The sequence below is a fragment of the Pan paniscus genome, chromosome 16 (genome assembly GCF_029289425.2).
Source record: "Pan paniscus chromosome 16, NHGRI_mPanPan1-v2.0_pri, whole genome shotgun sequence".
Classification (NCBI taxonomy): Eukaryota; Metazoa; Chordata; class Mammalia; order Primates; family Hominidae; genus Pan; species Pan paniscus.
This window is the reverse complement of record NC_073265.2, coordinates 30,453,207-30,471,344: the sequence shown is the minus strand read 5'-3', so window position 1 is coordinate 30,471,344 and position 18,138 is coordinate 30,453,207. Positions and strand designations below refer to the sequence as shown.

At 43.7% G+C, this 18,138-nt stretch overlaps 1 protein-coding gene across 5 annotated transcripts in view; it reads left to right on the top strand.

The window, feature by feature from the left end:
* EXD1 (exonuclease 3'-5' domain containing 1) overlaps positions 1–18,138 on the top strand; it is a 50,066-nt gene that overhangs the window by 1,415 nt on the left and 30,513 nt on the right. For 2 of the 5 annotated variants that reach the window (XM_055098654.1, XM_055098653.1), the window contains 3 exons: positions 12,474–12,549; positions 12,850–12,977; positions 13,823–13,881. In XM_055098654.1, coding sequence (XP_054954629.1) covers positions 12,474–12,549; positions 12,850–12,977; positions 13,823–13,881 — 263 coding nt within the window. Of the gene's footprint in view, positions 1–2,963; positions 3,150–9,731; positions 9,801–12,473; positions 12,550–12,849; positions 12,978–13,822; positions 13,882–18,138 lie in introns of those variants that run through there. The other 3 variants (XM_055098650.1, XM_055098652.1, XM_055098651.1) reach the window with 3 other exon arrangements.

The window sequence follows — 18,138 nt, the reverse complement described above, 5'->3', positions numbered from 1 at the left end:
CTTCTCCATGTTGGTCAGGCTGGTCTCGAACTCCGTATCTCAGGTGATCTGCCCGCTTCGGCCTCCCAAAGTGCTGTGATTACAGGCGTGAGCCACCGCACCTGGCTTGTTTTGTTTTTTTTTGCGACAGAGTCCGGGCTGGAGTGCAATGGCCTGATCACTGTGCATTTTCGGCTCACTGCAACCTCCAGGCGGGTTCAAGGGATTATCATGCCTCAGCCTCCTGAGTAGCTGGGATTACAGGCGCGTGCCATCACGCCCAGCTAATTTTTGTATTTTTAGTAGAGACAGGGTTTCACCATATTGGCTAGGCGGGTCTCAAACTCCAGAATTCAGGTGATCCACCCGCCTCGGCCTCCCAAAGTGTTGGGATTACAGGCGTGAGTCACCGTGCCCGGCCTTAGAGTTATTTTTATGATTGGCGTGCACTTGTCTAACCTAGTGATGTTGTCCTTTATACTCAGTAACATTTTGGATATGCCCGTCTAAGAGCTAAATCACTGGAGCTGCTTTGTATGTTGGAATATGGCTGTGATAGGAAAATTTTGTCAGCCCCATGAATGTCCCTTTTCTCAGTCAGCCTTGAAGCCCATCTCTTGATGCTGACCTTACTTTTTTCCTTCCTAATCTTGAATCTTAGTGTTTGCAGCTGTCTCCAGTCAAAGCTTTCTTTGCTTCATGTTAGTATTTTTTTCTGACTTTAATTTTTTTTTCTTTAATGTTTCTCTAATTCTCTTATTTTCCAGGCGTTTCACAAACTTTCCTTTCTTGGGTACCTTTTAAAAGTATAAATTGCTTGAACCCGGGAGGCAGAGGTTGCAGTGAGCCGAGATAGCGCTACTGCACTCCAGCCTGGCGACAGAGTGAGACTCCATCTCAAAAATAAAATAAAAATAATGTTTGCCTCTATTAAGGGCTGTTTTCTTTTTCCAGTTTTATGTATTTTTCTTTAAAAATTCTCCTTTTGCCTGTTGGATTAACTTAAAGAATGGTTTTTCTTACACTCTCTGATGACTTGTTTTATGTTCTGTTTGGATGCATAAGACTTGGTCTTGCACTAAACTACAAACATCCTACCCTAGAGGCCTGGTCTTAGTTCAGATTGCATTACCTTCTAGCTGTGTGACTTTGGGCAGGTGTCTTAACCTTCTAAACTTCAGTTTCTTCATTTGTAAATTAGGTTATGGTTGTTATATCAAGTAATATTTGTATAAGCACTTGATAGACCTTAAAATGTAAAAATATAGGTTATTTATTTGACTGAAAATTGTATGTAACATCTCACCTTCTTCCTAGTTGACTTAGGCTCTAGTTATTTCATCAATGTTTTTATGGTTAAATTGCAAAATTCACTGGTTGAATTTTCCTAGTGTGGCAAAAGTATACAGCTTTTAAATTTAAAAAACTATAGAAGAATACTTATCTAAGTTTCTAAATACAAGGATATCTAAATAACAGAATAGTTCTAAAATAACTTTTAAAAAATTACTGTATTATGGTAAAGAATGTAAGAGTACCTCCTTCTTTTGTTTTGTTTTGTTTTTTGAGACAGAGTTTCACTCTTGTCTCCCAGGCTGGAGTGCAATGGCACGATCTTGGCTCACTGCAACCTCCACCTCCTGGGTTCAAGCGATTCTCCTGCCTCAGCCTCCTGAGTAGCTAGGATTACAGGCGTGCGTCACTACAGCTGGCTAATTTTTGTGTTTTTAGTAGAGACGGGGTTTCACCATGTTGGTCAGGCTGGTCTCGAACTCCTGACCTCAGGTGATCTGCCTGTCTTGGCCTCCTAAAGTGCTAGGATTACTGGCATGAGCCACTGCACCCAGTGGTGAGTACCCACTATGAATAATATTTCTTAGTACATTTTTTCTTTACTTTGTACATTTCTATATGGTTGTAATTTTTTTTTTTTTTTGAGACAGTGTTGATCTGTCGCACAGGCTGGAGTACAGTGGCGCGATCTCTAAATCTCGGCTCACTGCAACCTCTGCCTCCCGGGTTCAAGTGATTCTCCTGCCTCAGCCTTCCTGAATAGCTGGGATTACAGGCATGCGCCACCACACCCGGCTAATTTTGTGTTTTTAGTAAAGACAGGGTTTCTCCATGTTGGTCAGGCTGGTCTGGAACTCCCGACCTCAGATTATCCGCCCGCCTCGGCCTCCCAAAGTGGTGGGATTACAGGCATGAACCACTGCGCCCGGCCAATTTGGCTTTTATTTTAAAATACCTTTAGCATAGAACTGTCATAGGACAGAAAATTAAAAAATACAAAGAAATGGAACATTTCAAGTACCTAGACATAAAAATTAATAGGATAGCATAGACCCAAGTTATGGGAAACAGTCTCTCAAATTCAATTCATTAAGCACAAGTTGAAAGAAAAGTTCTTTTCCCAATGTACCACTATTGTCCTATTTGCCTTGATTTCCTTTAATTCCTAAGTAAAGGGTAAATTTAGTTGCTTTACTTAAAATTATCAGCTTCAGTTTTGGTAAAAATTACCATGCCCTTAAATTCTCAACCAGAGTTATAAAAAATAGCAGCTCAGGTAGTTATGCTGCCCTAAACAATTTATTGCAACATGTATTGGCAAATATTTCTATGTATGTCAATTTTTTTCATTTGCTCTTTTCATTTTTTTGTTATAATGATGTATAAATGTGCCATTAAAAAGCCTCTAAATGTTCTGCTTCTTCCATTTAGCTAAGGAAGGAAAGATGATATCATGCCCATTTTATAAACAAAGAAGCCAAGCCTAACTTGCCCAATCTCTTATAGTTTTCAGTTTCCTATGTATGAGAGTTGGTGCTTGCAATGATCCTTTTCTCATCATTCCAAAAAGATGAACAAAACTGAATTATTCAGATTTTATTCTTGTCCATTACAGATATGGGGAAAGGGAAAATAACTTTACTCCCAAAAAAATCTTTTAAAATTCATAGATCTCTTTATTAATTTTCAAGTGTTTGGATGCTTAAAGAAGATTATTTGAAGACGGCTTTTGGAATCAATTAGCATGGACCCCAGCAGTGACTACCATTTCCTCAGCCAGATTTTGTGGAAGAGGGTGAAACTCACATTGGTCTGTGGTGTCTTCGAGGGTGTGCTTCAGCATGTTGACCCTAATAAGATTGTTGTCCTGAAGAAAGGTCTTGTTCTATTTCTTATAATGTTCTGCCTTTTAAGAGATTAGTGATTGACTTTCAGTGGGCTCCATTAGTGATTGGGAGGGTGGCATTATTCCTATTTTAGGTAAAGTGTGGGAGGAAGGTTAGAATATTGTTTTCCCAAACAGAACAATGTGACTGAATATGCTGGTTTGTCCCTACTTTTTTTTTTGAGATGGAGTCTCGCTCTGTTGCCCAGGCTGGAGTGCAGTGGCGCGATCATGGCTCACTGCAAGCTCCGCCTCCCGGGTTCACACCATTCTCCTGCCTCAGCCTCCCAAGTAGCTGGGACTACAGACATCCGCCACTACGCCCAGCAAATTTTTTGTATTTTTAGTAGAGATGGGGTTTCACCGTGTTAGCCAGGATGGTCTCGATCTCCTGACCTCGTGATCCGCCCGCCTCGGCCTCCCAAAGTTCTGGGATTACAGGTGTGAGCCACCATGCCGGGCCTGGTTTGTCCCTGCTTTTGACATGATAGCAGGAATTTTCAATATAAAAAGTTTTGTTTTGTTTTGTTTTGTTTTGTTTTGAGATGTTGTCTTGCTCCATCCCCCAGGCTGGAGTGCAGTGGCGTGATAGCTCACTGCAACCTCCGCCTCCCAAGTTCAAGTGATTCTCCTGCCTCAGCCTCCCGAGTGGCTGGAATTACGGGCACACACCACCATGCCTATCTAATTTTTGTATTTTTAGTACAAAAAATACAAAAACACAGCCTGTTGGCCAGGCTGGTCTCAAACTCCTGACCTCAGGTGATCCACCCACCTCGGTCCCCCAAAGTGCTGGGATTTTAGGCATGAGCCACTGCTCCCGGCCTTTTTTTTTTTTTTTTTTTTTTTTTTTTTTTTTCTGAGAATGAGTCTGGTTCTTGTTGCCCAGGCTAGAGTGCAGTGGCGCGATCTTGGCTCACTGCAACCTCTGCCTCCCAGGTTCAAGCAATTCTCCTGCCTCAGCCTCTCAAGTAGCTGGGGTTACAGGCTCCCATCACCAAGTCTGGCTAATTTTTGTATTTTTAGTAGTGGCAGAGTTTCACTGTGTTGGCCAGGCCGGTCTCAAAGTCCTGACTTCAGTTGATCCGCCCACCTTGGCCTCCCAAAGTGCTGGGATTACAGGCTTGAGCCACTATGCTGGCCCTTTAATTTCTTTCCATATGCATTTTGAAATTAAAAATAACCACCACATTAGTTAGAATTGTTTTTGACTTCAGCAGTTGAGTTCATACAGTAAGGGGTTAAGTTTTTTCTTACAAAAAGTAAAGAGGTAGGCAGCTGAAGAACAGTGCAATGGCTGAAAGACACCAGCAGGAACCAGGTGGCTTTTGCTCCTGCTCTGCCATGTCAGTGATCATCTGTTATCCTCATGGTCACCAGGTAGCCTCTACAACTCTCAGCTTCAATTCCAGTTATCATAAAGAATAAAGCTCAAGAACAGGCAAATGCAAAAGAAACATAGCGCTATCCTTTTTTTTTTTTTTTAAGACAAATTCATGCTCTGTTATCCAGGCTGGATTGCAATGGTATGGTGTGATCACGGCTCGCTGCAGCCTTAACTTCCCAGGGTCAAGTGATCCTCCCACCTCAGCCTCCTGAGTAGCTGGGACTACACTTATGTAACACCTCACCTGGCTAGTTTTTTTAATCTTTATTTTTTGTAGAAATGGGGTCTCCCTGTGTTGCCCAGGCTGGTCTTAAATTCCAGGGCTTAAGTGATCCTACTTGGCCTCCCAAACTGCTAGGTTTATAGGTGTGAGCCACCATGCCCAGCCAGGACAACCTTAAATCTTACAACTTGCAGCTGCATCCAATGAAATAGCTTCGTGTTAATATTTTTTTTCTGATTTAATGTTTCTTTTTTTTTTATGGGGGAAGGGAAACAATTTCCATGTCATCTTTGGTTGTGCTACCCTGCCAGTACCTCCATATCTGCCAATCTGGAAGCTTCAATATATAGAGTTTCCTGGCATGATAAGTTTCAAGTTCATCATTGAAACATGTATAAATGGCACTTGAGAGATTAATGTTATTAAGCCAAATTTTGAGTTAAAACAGACTTTTATGGGCTAGGATGGGATTGTAACAGGTTTCTGCAACATTAATTCATTTAGTAATCATGTATTGATTGTTTTATATCTCAGGAACTACACTTGGTACCATGGACACATACAGAAATAAGGCGGTCCCTGTTCTCAAAAAACTTAGTCTAGGGGCTGGGCGCAGTGGCTCACGCCTGTAATCCCAGCACTTTAGGAGGCTGAGGCTGGTGGATCACCTGAGGTCAGGACTTTGAAACCAGCCTGGGCAACATGGTAAACCCTGTCTCTACTAAAAATACAAAATTAGCCGGGCATGGTGGCGGGCACCTGTAATCCCAGCTACTTGGGAGACTGAGGCAGGAGAATGGCTTGAACCTGGGAGGCGGAGGTTGCAGTGAGAACTTAGTCTAGCCTATAGTCCCAGCTACCTGGGAGGGTAAGGCAGAATTGCTTGAGGCCAGGAGTTTAAGGCCAGCCAAGGCAGCATAGCAAAACCACATCTGTAGAAAAATTATTTTTAATTAATTTATTTTTTCTTTTTTTTTGAAACAGAGTCTCGCTGTGTCGCCCAGGCTGGAGTGCAGTGGCGCAATCTTGGCTCACTGGAACCTTTGCCTCCCGGGTTCAAGCCATTCTCCTGCCTCAGACTCCCAAGTAGCTGGGACTACAGGCACCCGCCACCACGCCCGGCTGATTTTTTTTTTGTATTTTTAGTAGAGACGTGGTTTCACTATGTTGGCCAGGGTGGTCTTGAACTCCTGACCTCGTGATCCTCCTGCCTCGGCCTCCCAAAGTGCTGGGATTACAGACATGAGCCAATGTGCCAGGCCTGTTTTTTCTTATTTTTTTAAAATTGAGATGGGGTCTTACTATGTTGCCTGGGCTTGTCTCCAGCTTCTGGGCTCAAGTGATCCTCCCACCTCAGCCCCACAAAGTGCTGGGATTATAGGCATGAGCCACCACACCCAGCCCCGAAAAAAAAATTTTTTTGACACAGAGTCTTGCTCTGTCATTCAGCCTGGAGTGCAGTGGGACTATCATGGCTCATTGCAACCTTGACCTCCTGGGCACAAGTGATTTTCCTGCTTCAGCCTCCCAAATAGCTGGGACTACAGGCATGTGCCACCAAGACCAGCTAATTTTTTAAATATTTTGTAGAGATGGGGTCTCCCTGTGTTGCTCAGGCTGGTCTTGAACTCCTGGGCTCAAGCAGTTCTCCCCACTCAGCCTCCAAAGTGCTGGAATTAGAAGTGTGAGCCACCACATCCAGCCTAAAAAACAATTCTATTTTTAATTAGCCAGTCGTGGTGGCTCACACCTGTAGTCTCAGCTATTCGGAGGCTGTAGTGGGTGGATCACTTAAGCCCAGGAGTTCGAGGCTGCAGTGAGCTATGATCATGCTCCTGCACTCCAGCCTGGGCAACAGCACAAGACCCCATCTCTAAAAAAAATTTTTTTTTTTTTTTTTGAGACAGAGTCTCAGTCTGTCACCACGCTGGAGTGCAGTGGCTCAATCTTGATTCACTGGAACCTCTGCCTCCCGAGTTCAAGCAATTCTCCTGCCTCAGCCTCCTGAGTAGCTGGGACTACAGGCGTGTGCCACCACGCCCAGCTAATTTTTGTATTTTTAATAGAGACAGGGTTTCACCATGTTGGCCAGGATGGTCTCAATCTCTTGACCTTGTGATCCTCCCGCCTCAGCCTCCCAAAGTGCTGAGATTATAGGCGTGAGTCACCACGTCCAGCAAAAAAAAAAAAAAAAAAAAATTTAAATAAAAACTTACTATAATAAATAGACAAATAGGTAGACAGATATAATGGAGTGTGAGATCTTCTCTGATAGAAAGATGCAAAGGATGCTATAAAAACACAAAAGATTCAACGAATTCGTACCTAGAAGTGCTTGAATTAGGAAAGTGGAGTGATCTCCTAAAGGAGGAATTGGTGATGGAACTCCATCTGGTTGAGTAGGAGTTAACAATGGGAAAGGGGCTGGGCGCTGTGGCTCATGCCTATAATCTCAGCTCTTTGGGAGGGATCTCGACTCACTGCAACCTCCGCCTCCCAGGTTGAAGTGATTCTCCGGCCTTGGCCTCTGAACAGCTGGGATTACAGGTGCATGCCACCGCACCCAGCTAATTTTTGTATTTTTTAGTAGAGATGGGGTTTCACCATGTTGGCCAGGCTGGTCTTGAACTCGTGACCTCAGGTGATCTGCCTGCCTCGGCCTCCCAAAATGCTGGGATTACAGGCATGAGCCACCGTGCCTGGCCCCATTTGAAAATTCTTTTTTTGGTTTTTTTTTTCGAGACGGAGTCTCACTCTGTCGCCCAGTCTGGAGTGTAGTGGCGTGATCTTGGCTCACTGGAACCTCTGACGCCTGGGTTCAAGCAATTCTCCTACCTCAGCCTCCCACGTAGTTGGGATTACAGGCACCTGCCACCGCACCTGGCTAATTTTTGATGTTTTAGTAAAGACAGCGTTTCATGCTCTTGGCCAGGCTGGTCTTGAACTCCTGACCTCATGATCCACCCGCCTCAGCCTCCCAAGTGCTGGGATTACAGGCGTGAACCACCGCACCTGGCCTGAAAATTCTTTAATAAGTCTGTTCTTAGTTGAAAATATGAGTGGAGCTGAGAAGAATAGCCCATGCGGGAGAAAAAATGAATGTCAGGACACCTAAGGAGGGGGTATGATCATTCAAAGAGAAGGAAAAAGGATGAGGGACAAAACTCTGGGGACCATCAATGTATAAGGGGCAAGCAGAAGTGTAGAGACAGCTAGGGAGACTGGAAGGAGCAAATCAGGGAGCCACTGTAACAGCAGTTATAAGAAAATGTATTGCCAGGCAGGGTGGCTCACACCTGTAATCCCACGACTTTTGGGAGGCTGAGGTGGAAGGATGGCTTGAGCCCAGGAGTTCGAGACCAGCCTGGGCAACATAGTGAGACCCAGTCTCTACCAAAAAAAAAAGAAAAATAGCCAGGCATGCTGGCACAAGCCTGCAGTCCCAACCACTTGGAAGGCTAAGGCAGGAGGATTGCTTAAACCCAGGTGTTCAAGGCTGCAGTGAGCTAGGATTGTGCCACTGCACTCTAGCCTGTGCAACAGAGTAAGACCCTATCTCAATTAAAAAAATAAAAAAGCATATTAAAATCACTGAGGCCTGAATTTAAATCCTGACTGTTTTTTGCTAGCAGTGGAAACTTGATCTAGTTATTCAAACTTTCTGAGCCTCAGAGTCCTCCATAATTGAGATAATGAAAGACTTATTATGTTACTGGAAAATTGAGTATAGGGAAATAGCATGATGCCTGGCTCAGAGTGGGTACTCAATATGGTAGCTCTAGGTAGTTAGTAGGAAAAGAACTAAACATGATGTCCTGTAACTAAAGAAGAAAGAAGAGAAGGCTGGGCACGGTGGCTTACACCTGTAATCCCAGTACTTTGGGAGGCTGAGGTGGGAGGATCACTTGAGTCCAGGAGTTAAAAAGAAATGAGAGAACAGTATTGTCAAAGGTTGCAGGAAAGTCAAGGAAGATAAGGTTGCAAAACATTTTTTTGGATTTGACAAATAAGTAGTTGGTGGTCTTTGATCCTGGTAGGAATATATTCAGTGGAATAGTGAGGGTGGAACTCAATTATTTGGATTGCTGAGAGATGTGGAAAAAGACAGCTGCTATGCACACTTCCATCTAGGAAAATGACAGCACATTGTGGACATGGCATCTAACCTTCTCCTAACTTCCTTATCTCCTCATAGGAGAGCCAGGATTTGGATTGTTGTCCTTGATAGTACTTTTGAGTGTGTAGCATGACATGAAGCAGGGTGTGGACACTAGAAGTTGTGGGCTCCCTTGGCCGGGTGCGGTGGCTCACACCTGTAATCCCAGCACTTTGGGAGGCCAAGGCAAGCGGATCACGAGGTCAGGAGATCGAGCCCATCCTGGCTAACACGGTGAAACCCCGTCTCTACTAAAATACAAAACGTGGTGGCTCGTGCCTGTAGTCCGAGCTACTCGGGAGGCTGAGGCAGGAGAATCGCTTGAACCTGGGAAGCGGAAGTTGCAGTGAGCCGAGATTGCGCTACTGCACTGCAGCCTGCGTGACAGAACAAGACTCCATCTCAAAAAAAAAAAAAAAAAAAAAAAAAGAAGTTGCAGGCTGCCCTTAAATTTTTTTTCTGGAGTTAAGTGGAGTAAAAATAAATAGAAATATAATTAATAGATAGTTCTTAACCCCAAAGGCCTTAGAATATTCTCAGGAGAATTTTAAATTCAGTGTACTATCCTTTTTAGTTTCTCCTGGACCTTAATGGGGTTTCCCTTGTTTTTTTACACTACTTGTTTAAAGGTCGTAGCTTTGTCATTTATTATTGACTCTTCATTCCTTGGGGAAAGATTTGGAGATTTTTTTGGAGTTTTTTTTTTTTTAAATACAACTCAGACTTGGGAAATTTTGAGAGGTATCATATTTTCTTAGAGTTTTAGGAAAATATTTTAATTAACTGAATGAATTGTTTTCTGTAACAGTGAAGAATGTGGAGACAGGTCGAAGTGTCCCAGGAGTGAAGTTGTTTTTTGGGCATGAGATTGTGAATGGTGAGACCCCCATGTTCCTTGAAAATGCTAGTACTGAGATTTCATTCCAATATATGAAATTGTCTTGCCTTAATGTTGCACTTATGGATTTTTAAAGTTGGTATTTGAGAATTGATCCTTCTTACTGCTTCTGTGGGTACTCTATGAGTAAAATAGTCTTATAGAATTATAATCATTTTGGTTTTATAATGTCAGGTGTGCTGGTGCTTATCACTACGGACTTGGACCAGCAGGCAGTTAGGAATGTGAACAGGAAGGGATTGTCTTGCTAAGCAAGCTACTTAAAATTCACAGTCCATTCACAATTCCTCATCCAAAACCTTGGGGCCAAATGTCTCAGAATCAAGAATTTTTCTGGAATTTTGGAAAAGGTAACGGAGTGTATACTGTTCATATTACATAACACCTCCAGAAAGTCTGGGCAGTACTCTATAATACAACACATTTCTCCAGAGAAATGGGTGGACAGTCATACTAAGTGGAATAAAATCGGACTATAAATAGCATATCTGGTCAAGTTTTGCCACCAAGAGTTACAACAAAATTTTGGTTTTCAGAGATTTTCGGATTTTGGAATGGCAGGAAGCAGCCTTATTCTTTATTTTTGCTAGCACAAACCATTTAGCAAGAGTAAGTACAATTGTTTGCCTGAAAGAGTAGCTGTAGAAGCTCATCAGTGTGCTTCATACGTGTCAAGTAGGATAAGAGAAAGCAAGAACATTTCTTGCTTTCAAGGACTCAGGAGGTTTCTGCTTCTGCCCTTTAAGGAGGAGTACAGATCAGGAGCTGGATAGAAGGGGTGGAGGAATGAGAGCTCTGGGACCTCTTAGGACTGTGCATCTCTCACTCTGGGGCAGATCTGAAGAAAGGAAAGGACTCCTGTAAATGAGAGTTTACTACTGCTTGAAAGATTGCTTTGGTTTGTGAGAAAACGAGCGTTTAGGAGGAAATGAAAATCTCACCAAATTAATGACTGCCAATCCAGAGCCACTTCAGGGAATACAAGTCTGGACAGCTACCTATTTCTTTCTCATTGAGTATGCTGTCATGAACACTCTGTCCCTTGAATATTCTTTTACAATGGCAGGGATAGTAGTGGTAGTTGGAGTTCTTAATTGTGTTTTCACTATCAGCCTTTGAAGTGAAACAGAGCTTTGGATTGGAGAAAGCTAGGCTGTGAATGGGTTTGTAGAGAGAAGTGAAGGAATCACTGCTATCATCTCCCCAACTCAGGAGGCTGATGGCTGACCGGCTTTGTGATCTGTACACACGGAATTCATCGCCTCCTAAATTCTTCTCCAGGGTTTGGCCTTCGTTCATACTTTTTTTTTTTTTGAGACGGATTCTTACTTTGTCGCCAAGGCTGGAGTGCAGTGGTACGATCTTGTCTCACTGCAACCTTTGCTTCTGGGTTTCAAGCAATTCTCCTGCCTCATCCTCCCCAGGAGCTGGGATTACAGGTGTGTGCCACCACACCCAGCTAATTTTTTTGTATTTTTAGTAGAAACGGGGTTTCACCATGTTGGCTAGGTTGGTCTCAAACTCCTGACCTCAAATGATTCGCCCCCCCTCACCCTCCCAAAGTGCTGGGATTACAGGCGTGAGCCACTGCACCCAGCCCAATTGTTGTATTTTTTTAGTAGAGACACAGGGTTTCGCCGTGTTGGCCAGGCTGGTCTCGAACTCCTGACCTCAGGTGATCTGCCTGCCTCAGCTTCCCAGAGTGCTGGGATTATAGGCTTTGTTCTTAATTTTTAAGCTCAAATGATAGTCATTTCTGTCTTTGTCCTGTGGCCCAATCAACCATGGAGGAGTTGTCCCCAAAAGTACCTTGGATAAGAATTGTCAAGATGAAGGATAATAATGGCTAATCAGCATTTTTCAGTCAATTTTACCTTTTCTCTGCTCCAGATTCAATACTTCTAGATAGTAGAGAGAAAAGAGACTTTTGAAACATAGAGGCTTTTTGCTTGAAAAGTACCTAAACGAGGCCAGATGTGGTGGCTCACGCCTGTAATCCCAGCACTTAGGGAGGCTGAGGCGAGCGGATCAAGAGGTCAAGAGATTGAGACCATCCTGGCCACAATGGTGAAACCCCGTCTCTACTAAAAATACAAAAGTTAGCTGTGTGTGGTGGCGCATGCCTGTAGTCCCAGGCATGGGACTTGGGAGGCTGAGGCAGGAGTATCACCTGAACCTGGGAGGCGGAGGTTACAGTGAGCTGAGGTCGCACCCCTGCACTCCAGCCTAGGCAACAGTGCGAGACTTCATCTCAAAAAAAAAAAAAAAAAAAAAAAAGGAAAACCTTCAAACAGCACCCATGTGAAGGAAGGTGCATTAGGATTGGGATGGTGGGAAAGAAATCTCTAGAACTGACTTGAATGACCACAAAGGTACCCTAGAACCAAAAGGGTGAAGGGGATGTATAGAAATGTTCCTAATCCTTCTAAATAACCAAGAAGCTTTGTAGGGATAGAATACTGAGAGTCTTTGGTACTTTAGATGGTCTCTTCTGTTGTATTTATTGCTGGCCAGTAAAAGCCTCCGTGGACTAACATGTCATTTCCAATTATTGTTTGCAGTACATGGTTAAACTAGGGGTGTGTGGGTAGTGGAGTAGTTAATTGATTTCTGATTGGAAACTCTGTTGGAAGCCATTTGGTTATTTTACAGTGGAACTACTAGATGAAGTGGAACAACTAGATGAAGTGGAACAAGGCTCAGTGAGAGCAAAAGCATCTTCTGTTAGGTAAGATGGAATAATTTTCTTAATTATGATATTTTCCAAATGTGCACATTAGGGTAGAAAGCCTTAACTCTAATTCACCAGCTGCTTAATTCCTTGGCTAAGGAAATAGAAATGAGAAGAAATATATAGGTGTTTTCTTCCATTGTTAGATAGCGCCCTCAAGTCAATGTAAGCAGTGGATGAATGGGTCCTCTAGTTAATGAAGGACCACTGTCCTTAACATTAATGTGTGGCAAAATCTGTTTTTGGTGTCAACAACAAAGAACAAGTTCACCCAAATATTGTTTCTTGTAAGGATAGTCTACATGCAGAAAGAACCTGGATGGAGAAAATGAAAGTTGAAGACCTAAATGTATGTGAGCCTGCTTCTCCTGCCCCTGAAGCACCAACTACCTCTCTGCTGAATGACCTCAAGTACAGCCCATCAGGTGAATATAGGGGCTCTGAATTTTCTTTTTTTTTCTTTTTTTTTTTTGAGACGGAGTTTCGCTCTTATTGCCCAGGCTGCAGTGCAATGGCGTGATCTCGGCTCACTGCAACCTCCGCCTCCTGGGTTCAAGCAATTATCCTGCCTCTGCCTCCATAGTAGCTGTGATTACAGGCATGCGCCACCACGCCCAGCTAATTTTGTATTTTTAGTAGAGACGGGGTTTCTCCATGTTGATCAGGCTGGTCTCAAACTCCCGACCTCAGGTGATCCGCCCGCCTTGGCCTCCTAAAGTGTTGTGATTAAAGGCATGAGCCACTGTGCCCAAACGAGGCTCTGAATTTTCTAGGCTCTCTCTTTTTTTTTTTTTTTTTTTGAACCAAGTCAGTCAAATTCAACTAGGCTGTCTTTACTGTTTAGAGTTGATGTAACCCTGAATCAAGATTCTCTACGGAATCCTAAGCTGAGCCATTGCTTCTGGGTTCTGAATTAAGATAAAATACTGTGATTCATTTATTTAATAACTGAGTACATACTGTGTGTGTACTCATAATTATTGGGGTACACTCATTCATTGGGGATTCTGAAATATGGTATCCCTCCCCTTACTGAGCAGCAAACAGATGCTAAATTAGATAAATAAGTAAAATATATATACTGTAATAGTGCCAAATGCTAAGGAGGAAAAAAAAGGAAGAGTAGTAGTACGTAGGGAGAGTGATTTTGCAATTTTAGGGTATTTGAGTTGCAATACAGTAGGAATATATGAGTGTGGCCAAAATTATTGGGAAAGCTATTCTGTTGCTGAGGAAGAGAAATATATCTAATGCAATCCTTGTCCTGTAGAGGAAGAGGAGGTGACATACACAGTCATTAATCAATTCCAGCAGAAGTTTGGTGCTGCGGTAAGTATTGTCCTCAATCATTACTAGTATTGCCTGTATGTAGGTATCATGTCTGTGTGTCATAAATTTCTTTCTTTCTTTCTTTCTTTTTTGAAACGGAGTCTCGCTCTGTCGCCCAGGTTGGAGTGCAGTGGAGCAATCTTGGCTCACTGCAAGCTCCGCCTCCCAGGTTCACACCCTTCTCCTGCCTCAGCCTCCCGTGTAGCTGGGACTACAGGTGCCCGCCACCACGCCTGGCTAATTTTTTGTATTTTTAGTAAAGACAGTGTTTCACCGTGTTAGCCAGGATGGTCTCTGTCTCCTGACCTCGCAATCCGCCCGCCTCGGCCTCCCAAAGTGCTGGGATTACAGGCGTGAGCCACCACACTCGGCTATAAATTTCTTTATTATAAGATTTTTGATTTTTTTTCCTATTAATTCAACAACATATTTGGTGGCTGCTATATGCCTATATGCCAGGCACTGTTCTAAGCTCTTGGGTAAAACCATAATCAAGACAAAGTTCCCGCCCTCAAGGAGTTTATATTCTAATGCAAGACAATAAACAAGTGCTTTTATTTTAGATGGCAGTAAGTGCTGGGAATAAAAATAAAGCATGGTATGGGGACTAGAGTGACAAGGAGGTCCTATTTTATGTGGGATAGACAGAGAAAACATCTCTAGGGAGGTGACATTAGAACAAAGACCTGAGTAAGTAAGGGAGCCATGTAGATATCAAAGTGGAGAACTTAAAGGCTGGGTGCAGTGGCTCACGCCTGTAATCCCAGCACTTTGGGAGGCTGAGGCGGGTGGATCACGAGGTCAGGAGATTGAGACCATCCTGGCTAACACGGTGAAAACCTGTCTCTACTAATAATACAAAAAAATAGCCGGGCATGCTGGCAGGCGCCTGTAGTCCCAGCTACTCACCAGGCTGGATCAGGAGAATGGCGTGAACTCGGGAGGCGGAGCTTGCAGTGAGCCGAGATCGTGCCACCGCACTCCAGCCTGGGTGACAGAGCGAGACTCCATCTCAAAAAAAAAAAAGTGAAGAACTTAAAAGTGGAATTAGCAAGTGCAAGGGCCCTGAGGCTGAAATATTCCTGGCTTGTGTGGAGGAACAGCAGGGAGGTCAGTGTGACAGGACCACAGTGAAGAAGAATGGTAGGAGATGGAAGGGGGCAGGAGGCAGTTCACTTAGGGCTTTCTAGACATTGTAAAGATTTTGAGTTTGACTTAAAGCCATTGGCAGTTTCAGAGAAGGGTCAGAATTTTTTTTTTTTTTTTTTTTTGAGATGGAGTCTCGCCTTGTGGCCCAGGCTGGAGTTCGGTGGGGCGATCTTGGCTCACCTCAACCTCCGCCTCCCGGGTTCAAGCGATTCTTCTGGCTCAGCCTCCTGAGTAGCTGGTATTACAGGCATGCACCACCACGCCAGCTGATTTTTGTATTTTTAGTAGTAGAGATGGGGTTTTGCCATGTTGGCCAGGCTGGTCTCAAACTCCTGACCTCAGGTGATCTGCCTATCTCACCCTCCCAAAGTGCTGGGATTACAGGTGTAAGCCACTGTCCCTGGCCCATGGATGCATTTTTAAAAGGACAGTTAGCTATCAACAGGTTTTATTTTATTTTATTTTATTTTGAGATGGAGTCTCACTCTTTCACCCAGGCTGGAGTGCAGTGGCACTATCTCGGCTCACTGCAAGCTCCACCTCCCGGGTTCACGCCATTCTCCTGCCTCAGCCTCCCGAGTAGCTGGGACTACAGGCGCCCGCCACTGCACCCGGCTAATTTTTTGTATTTTTAGTAGAGACGGGGTTTCACCGTGTTAGCCAGGATGGTCAACAACAGGTTGTTTTTTAAGTCTGAACTGAACAGAAGATTTTTATTAGAAAATAGCATTATTGAGATATAATCCACATGCCATACAATTTATTTAGTTAAAATGTACAGCTCACTTTCTTTTAGTATAGTCACAGAGTTGTAAGTAAAGCAACATAATAAATTTTAGAATATTTTCAGTATACCAGAAAGAAACCCCACACCCCTTATCCATCACTCCTAATCACTCCTCAGCCCTTGGCAAGCACTAAAACAGCCTGACCAACATGGCAAAACCCCATCTCTACTAAAAATACAAAAATTAGCCAGGTGTGGTGGCGGGCACTTGTAATCCCAGCTACTGGGGAGGCTGAGTGGGAGGAGGTGGAGGGTACAGTGAACTGAGATCATGCCACTATACTCCAGCCTGGGAAAGAGTGAGACTCTGTCTCAAAAAACAAAACAAAACAAAACAGGCTAGACGCTGTGGCTCATGCCTATAATCCCAGCACTTTGGGAGGCCGAGATGGGTGAATCACAAGGTCAGGAGTTTGAGACCAGCCCGACCAACATGGTGAACCCCGTCTCTACTAAAAATACAAAAATTGGCTGGGTGTGGTGGTGCGTGTCTGTAATCCCAGCTACTCAGGAGGCTGAGGCAGGAGAATTGCTTGAACCCAGGAGGCAGAGGTTGCAGTGAGCCAAGATCGTGCCACTGCACTCCAGCCTGGGTGACAGAGTGAGACGCTATCTCAAAAAAAATAAAAATAAAAACAAGTAAATAAATAAAATAATAAAATATGTAGTTTTTTTGACAGGCTTTGTTTACTTAGCATAATGTTTTCAAGGTTCATCCACATTACAGCTTATATCAGTATTTCACTTATTTTTATTGCCAATAATATTCCTTATAAATTAAAAAAAATTTTTTTTGAGACGGGGTCTTGCTCTGTCACCCAGGTTGGAGTGCAGTGGCACAATCAGAGTTCACTGCAGCCTGGATCTCCTGGGCTCAAGCAGTCCTTCCACCTTAGCCTCCCAAGTAGTTGGGACTACAGGCATGTGCCACAACTCCTAGCTAATTCTTTTATATTTTTTGTAGAGACAACATCTCACTATGTTGCCTAAGCTGGTCTCAAACTACTGGGCTCAAGCAATCCACCTGCCTCGGCTTCCCAAAGTGCTGGGATTAGAGGTGTAAGCCACCACAGTCAGCCGCCAAATCATATTCTATTGTATGGATATACTACATTTTATTTATCCATTCACCATTTGATGGACATTTGGGTTGTTTCTTCTTTGTGGTTATTGTGAATAATGCTACTATGAACATTCATGGACAAGTTTTTGTGTGGATGATTTTATTTCTCTTAGATAGTTACCTAGGAGTGAAATTGCTAGATCATATGGTAACTCTGTGTTTAACTTTTTTGAGGAATGGCCAGACTTTTTTCCAAAGCTGTTGCACTGTTTTACATTTCTACCAGCAGTCTGTGAGGGTTCCAATTTTTTTTTTTTTGAGACGGAGTCTCACTCTGTCACCCAGGCTGGAGTGCAGTGGCTCCATCTTGGCTCACTGCAAGCTCTGCCTCCCGGGTTCACACCATTCTCCTGCCTCAGCCTCCTGAGTAGCTGGGACTACAGGTGCCCGCCACCATGCCCGGCTTATTTTTTTTTTTTACATTTTTAGTAGAGACGGGGTTTCACCGTGTTAGCCAGGGTGTTCTCGATCTCCTTACCTCGTGATCCACCCGCCTCAGCCTCCCAAAGTGCTGGGACTACAGGCGTGAGCCACCGCGCCCAGCCGTTCCAATTTCTTTAAATCCTTGCCAACACTTATCTGTAATTTTGAGCATAGCCATCCTAGTGGGTATGAAGTGGTATCTTATTGTGGTTTTGATTTGCATTTCTGTGATGGCTAATGATGTTGAACATTTCCATGAGCTTACTAGCTGTTTGTATAACTTCTTTGGAGAAATGTCTATTTAGATCCTTTGCCTTTTATTTTTTGAGACAGAGTCTCGCTTAGTAGCCCAGGCTGGAGTGCAGTGGCATGATCTTGGCTCACTGCAACCTCCACCTCCTAGGATCTCTACCAATCCTCCCACCTCAGCCTCCTGAGTAACCTCGACTATAGGCATGTACCACCATGCCCAGCTCTTTTTTTTTTTTTAAGAAATGAGGTCTTGTTGTGTTCCCCAAGCTGGTCTTGAACTCCTGGACTCAAGCAGTCTGTCTTCCTCGGCCTCCCAAAGTACTGGGATTACAGGCGTGAGCCACTGTGCCCAGCGTTAATTTTTGTATTTTGTGTAGAGACAATTTCTCACTATGTTGACCTGGCTGGTCTTGAACTCCTGGGCTCAAGCAATCTGTCCTCCTCAGCCTCCTTCACTGCTAGGAATACAGGCATGAGCCACCCTGCCCAAACCTTTTCCTATTTTTTAATTGAGTTGAAATAA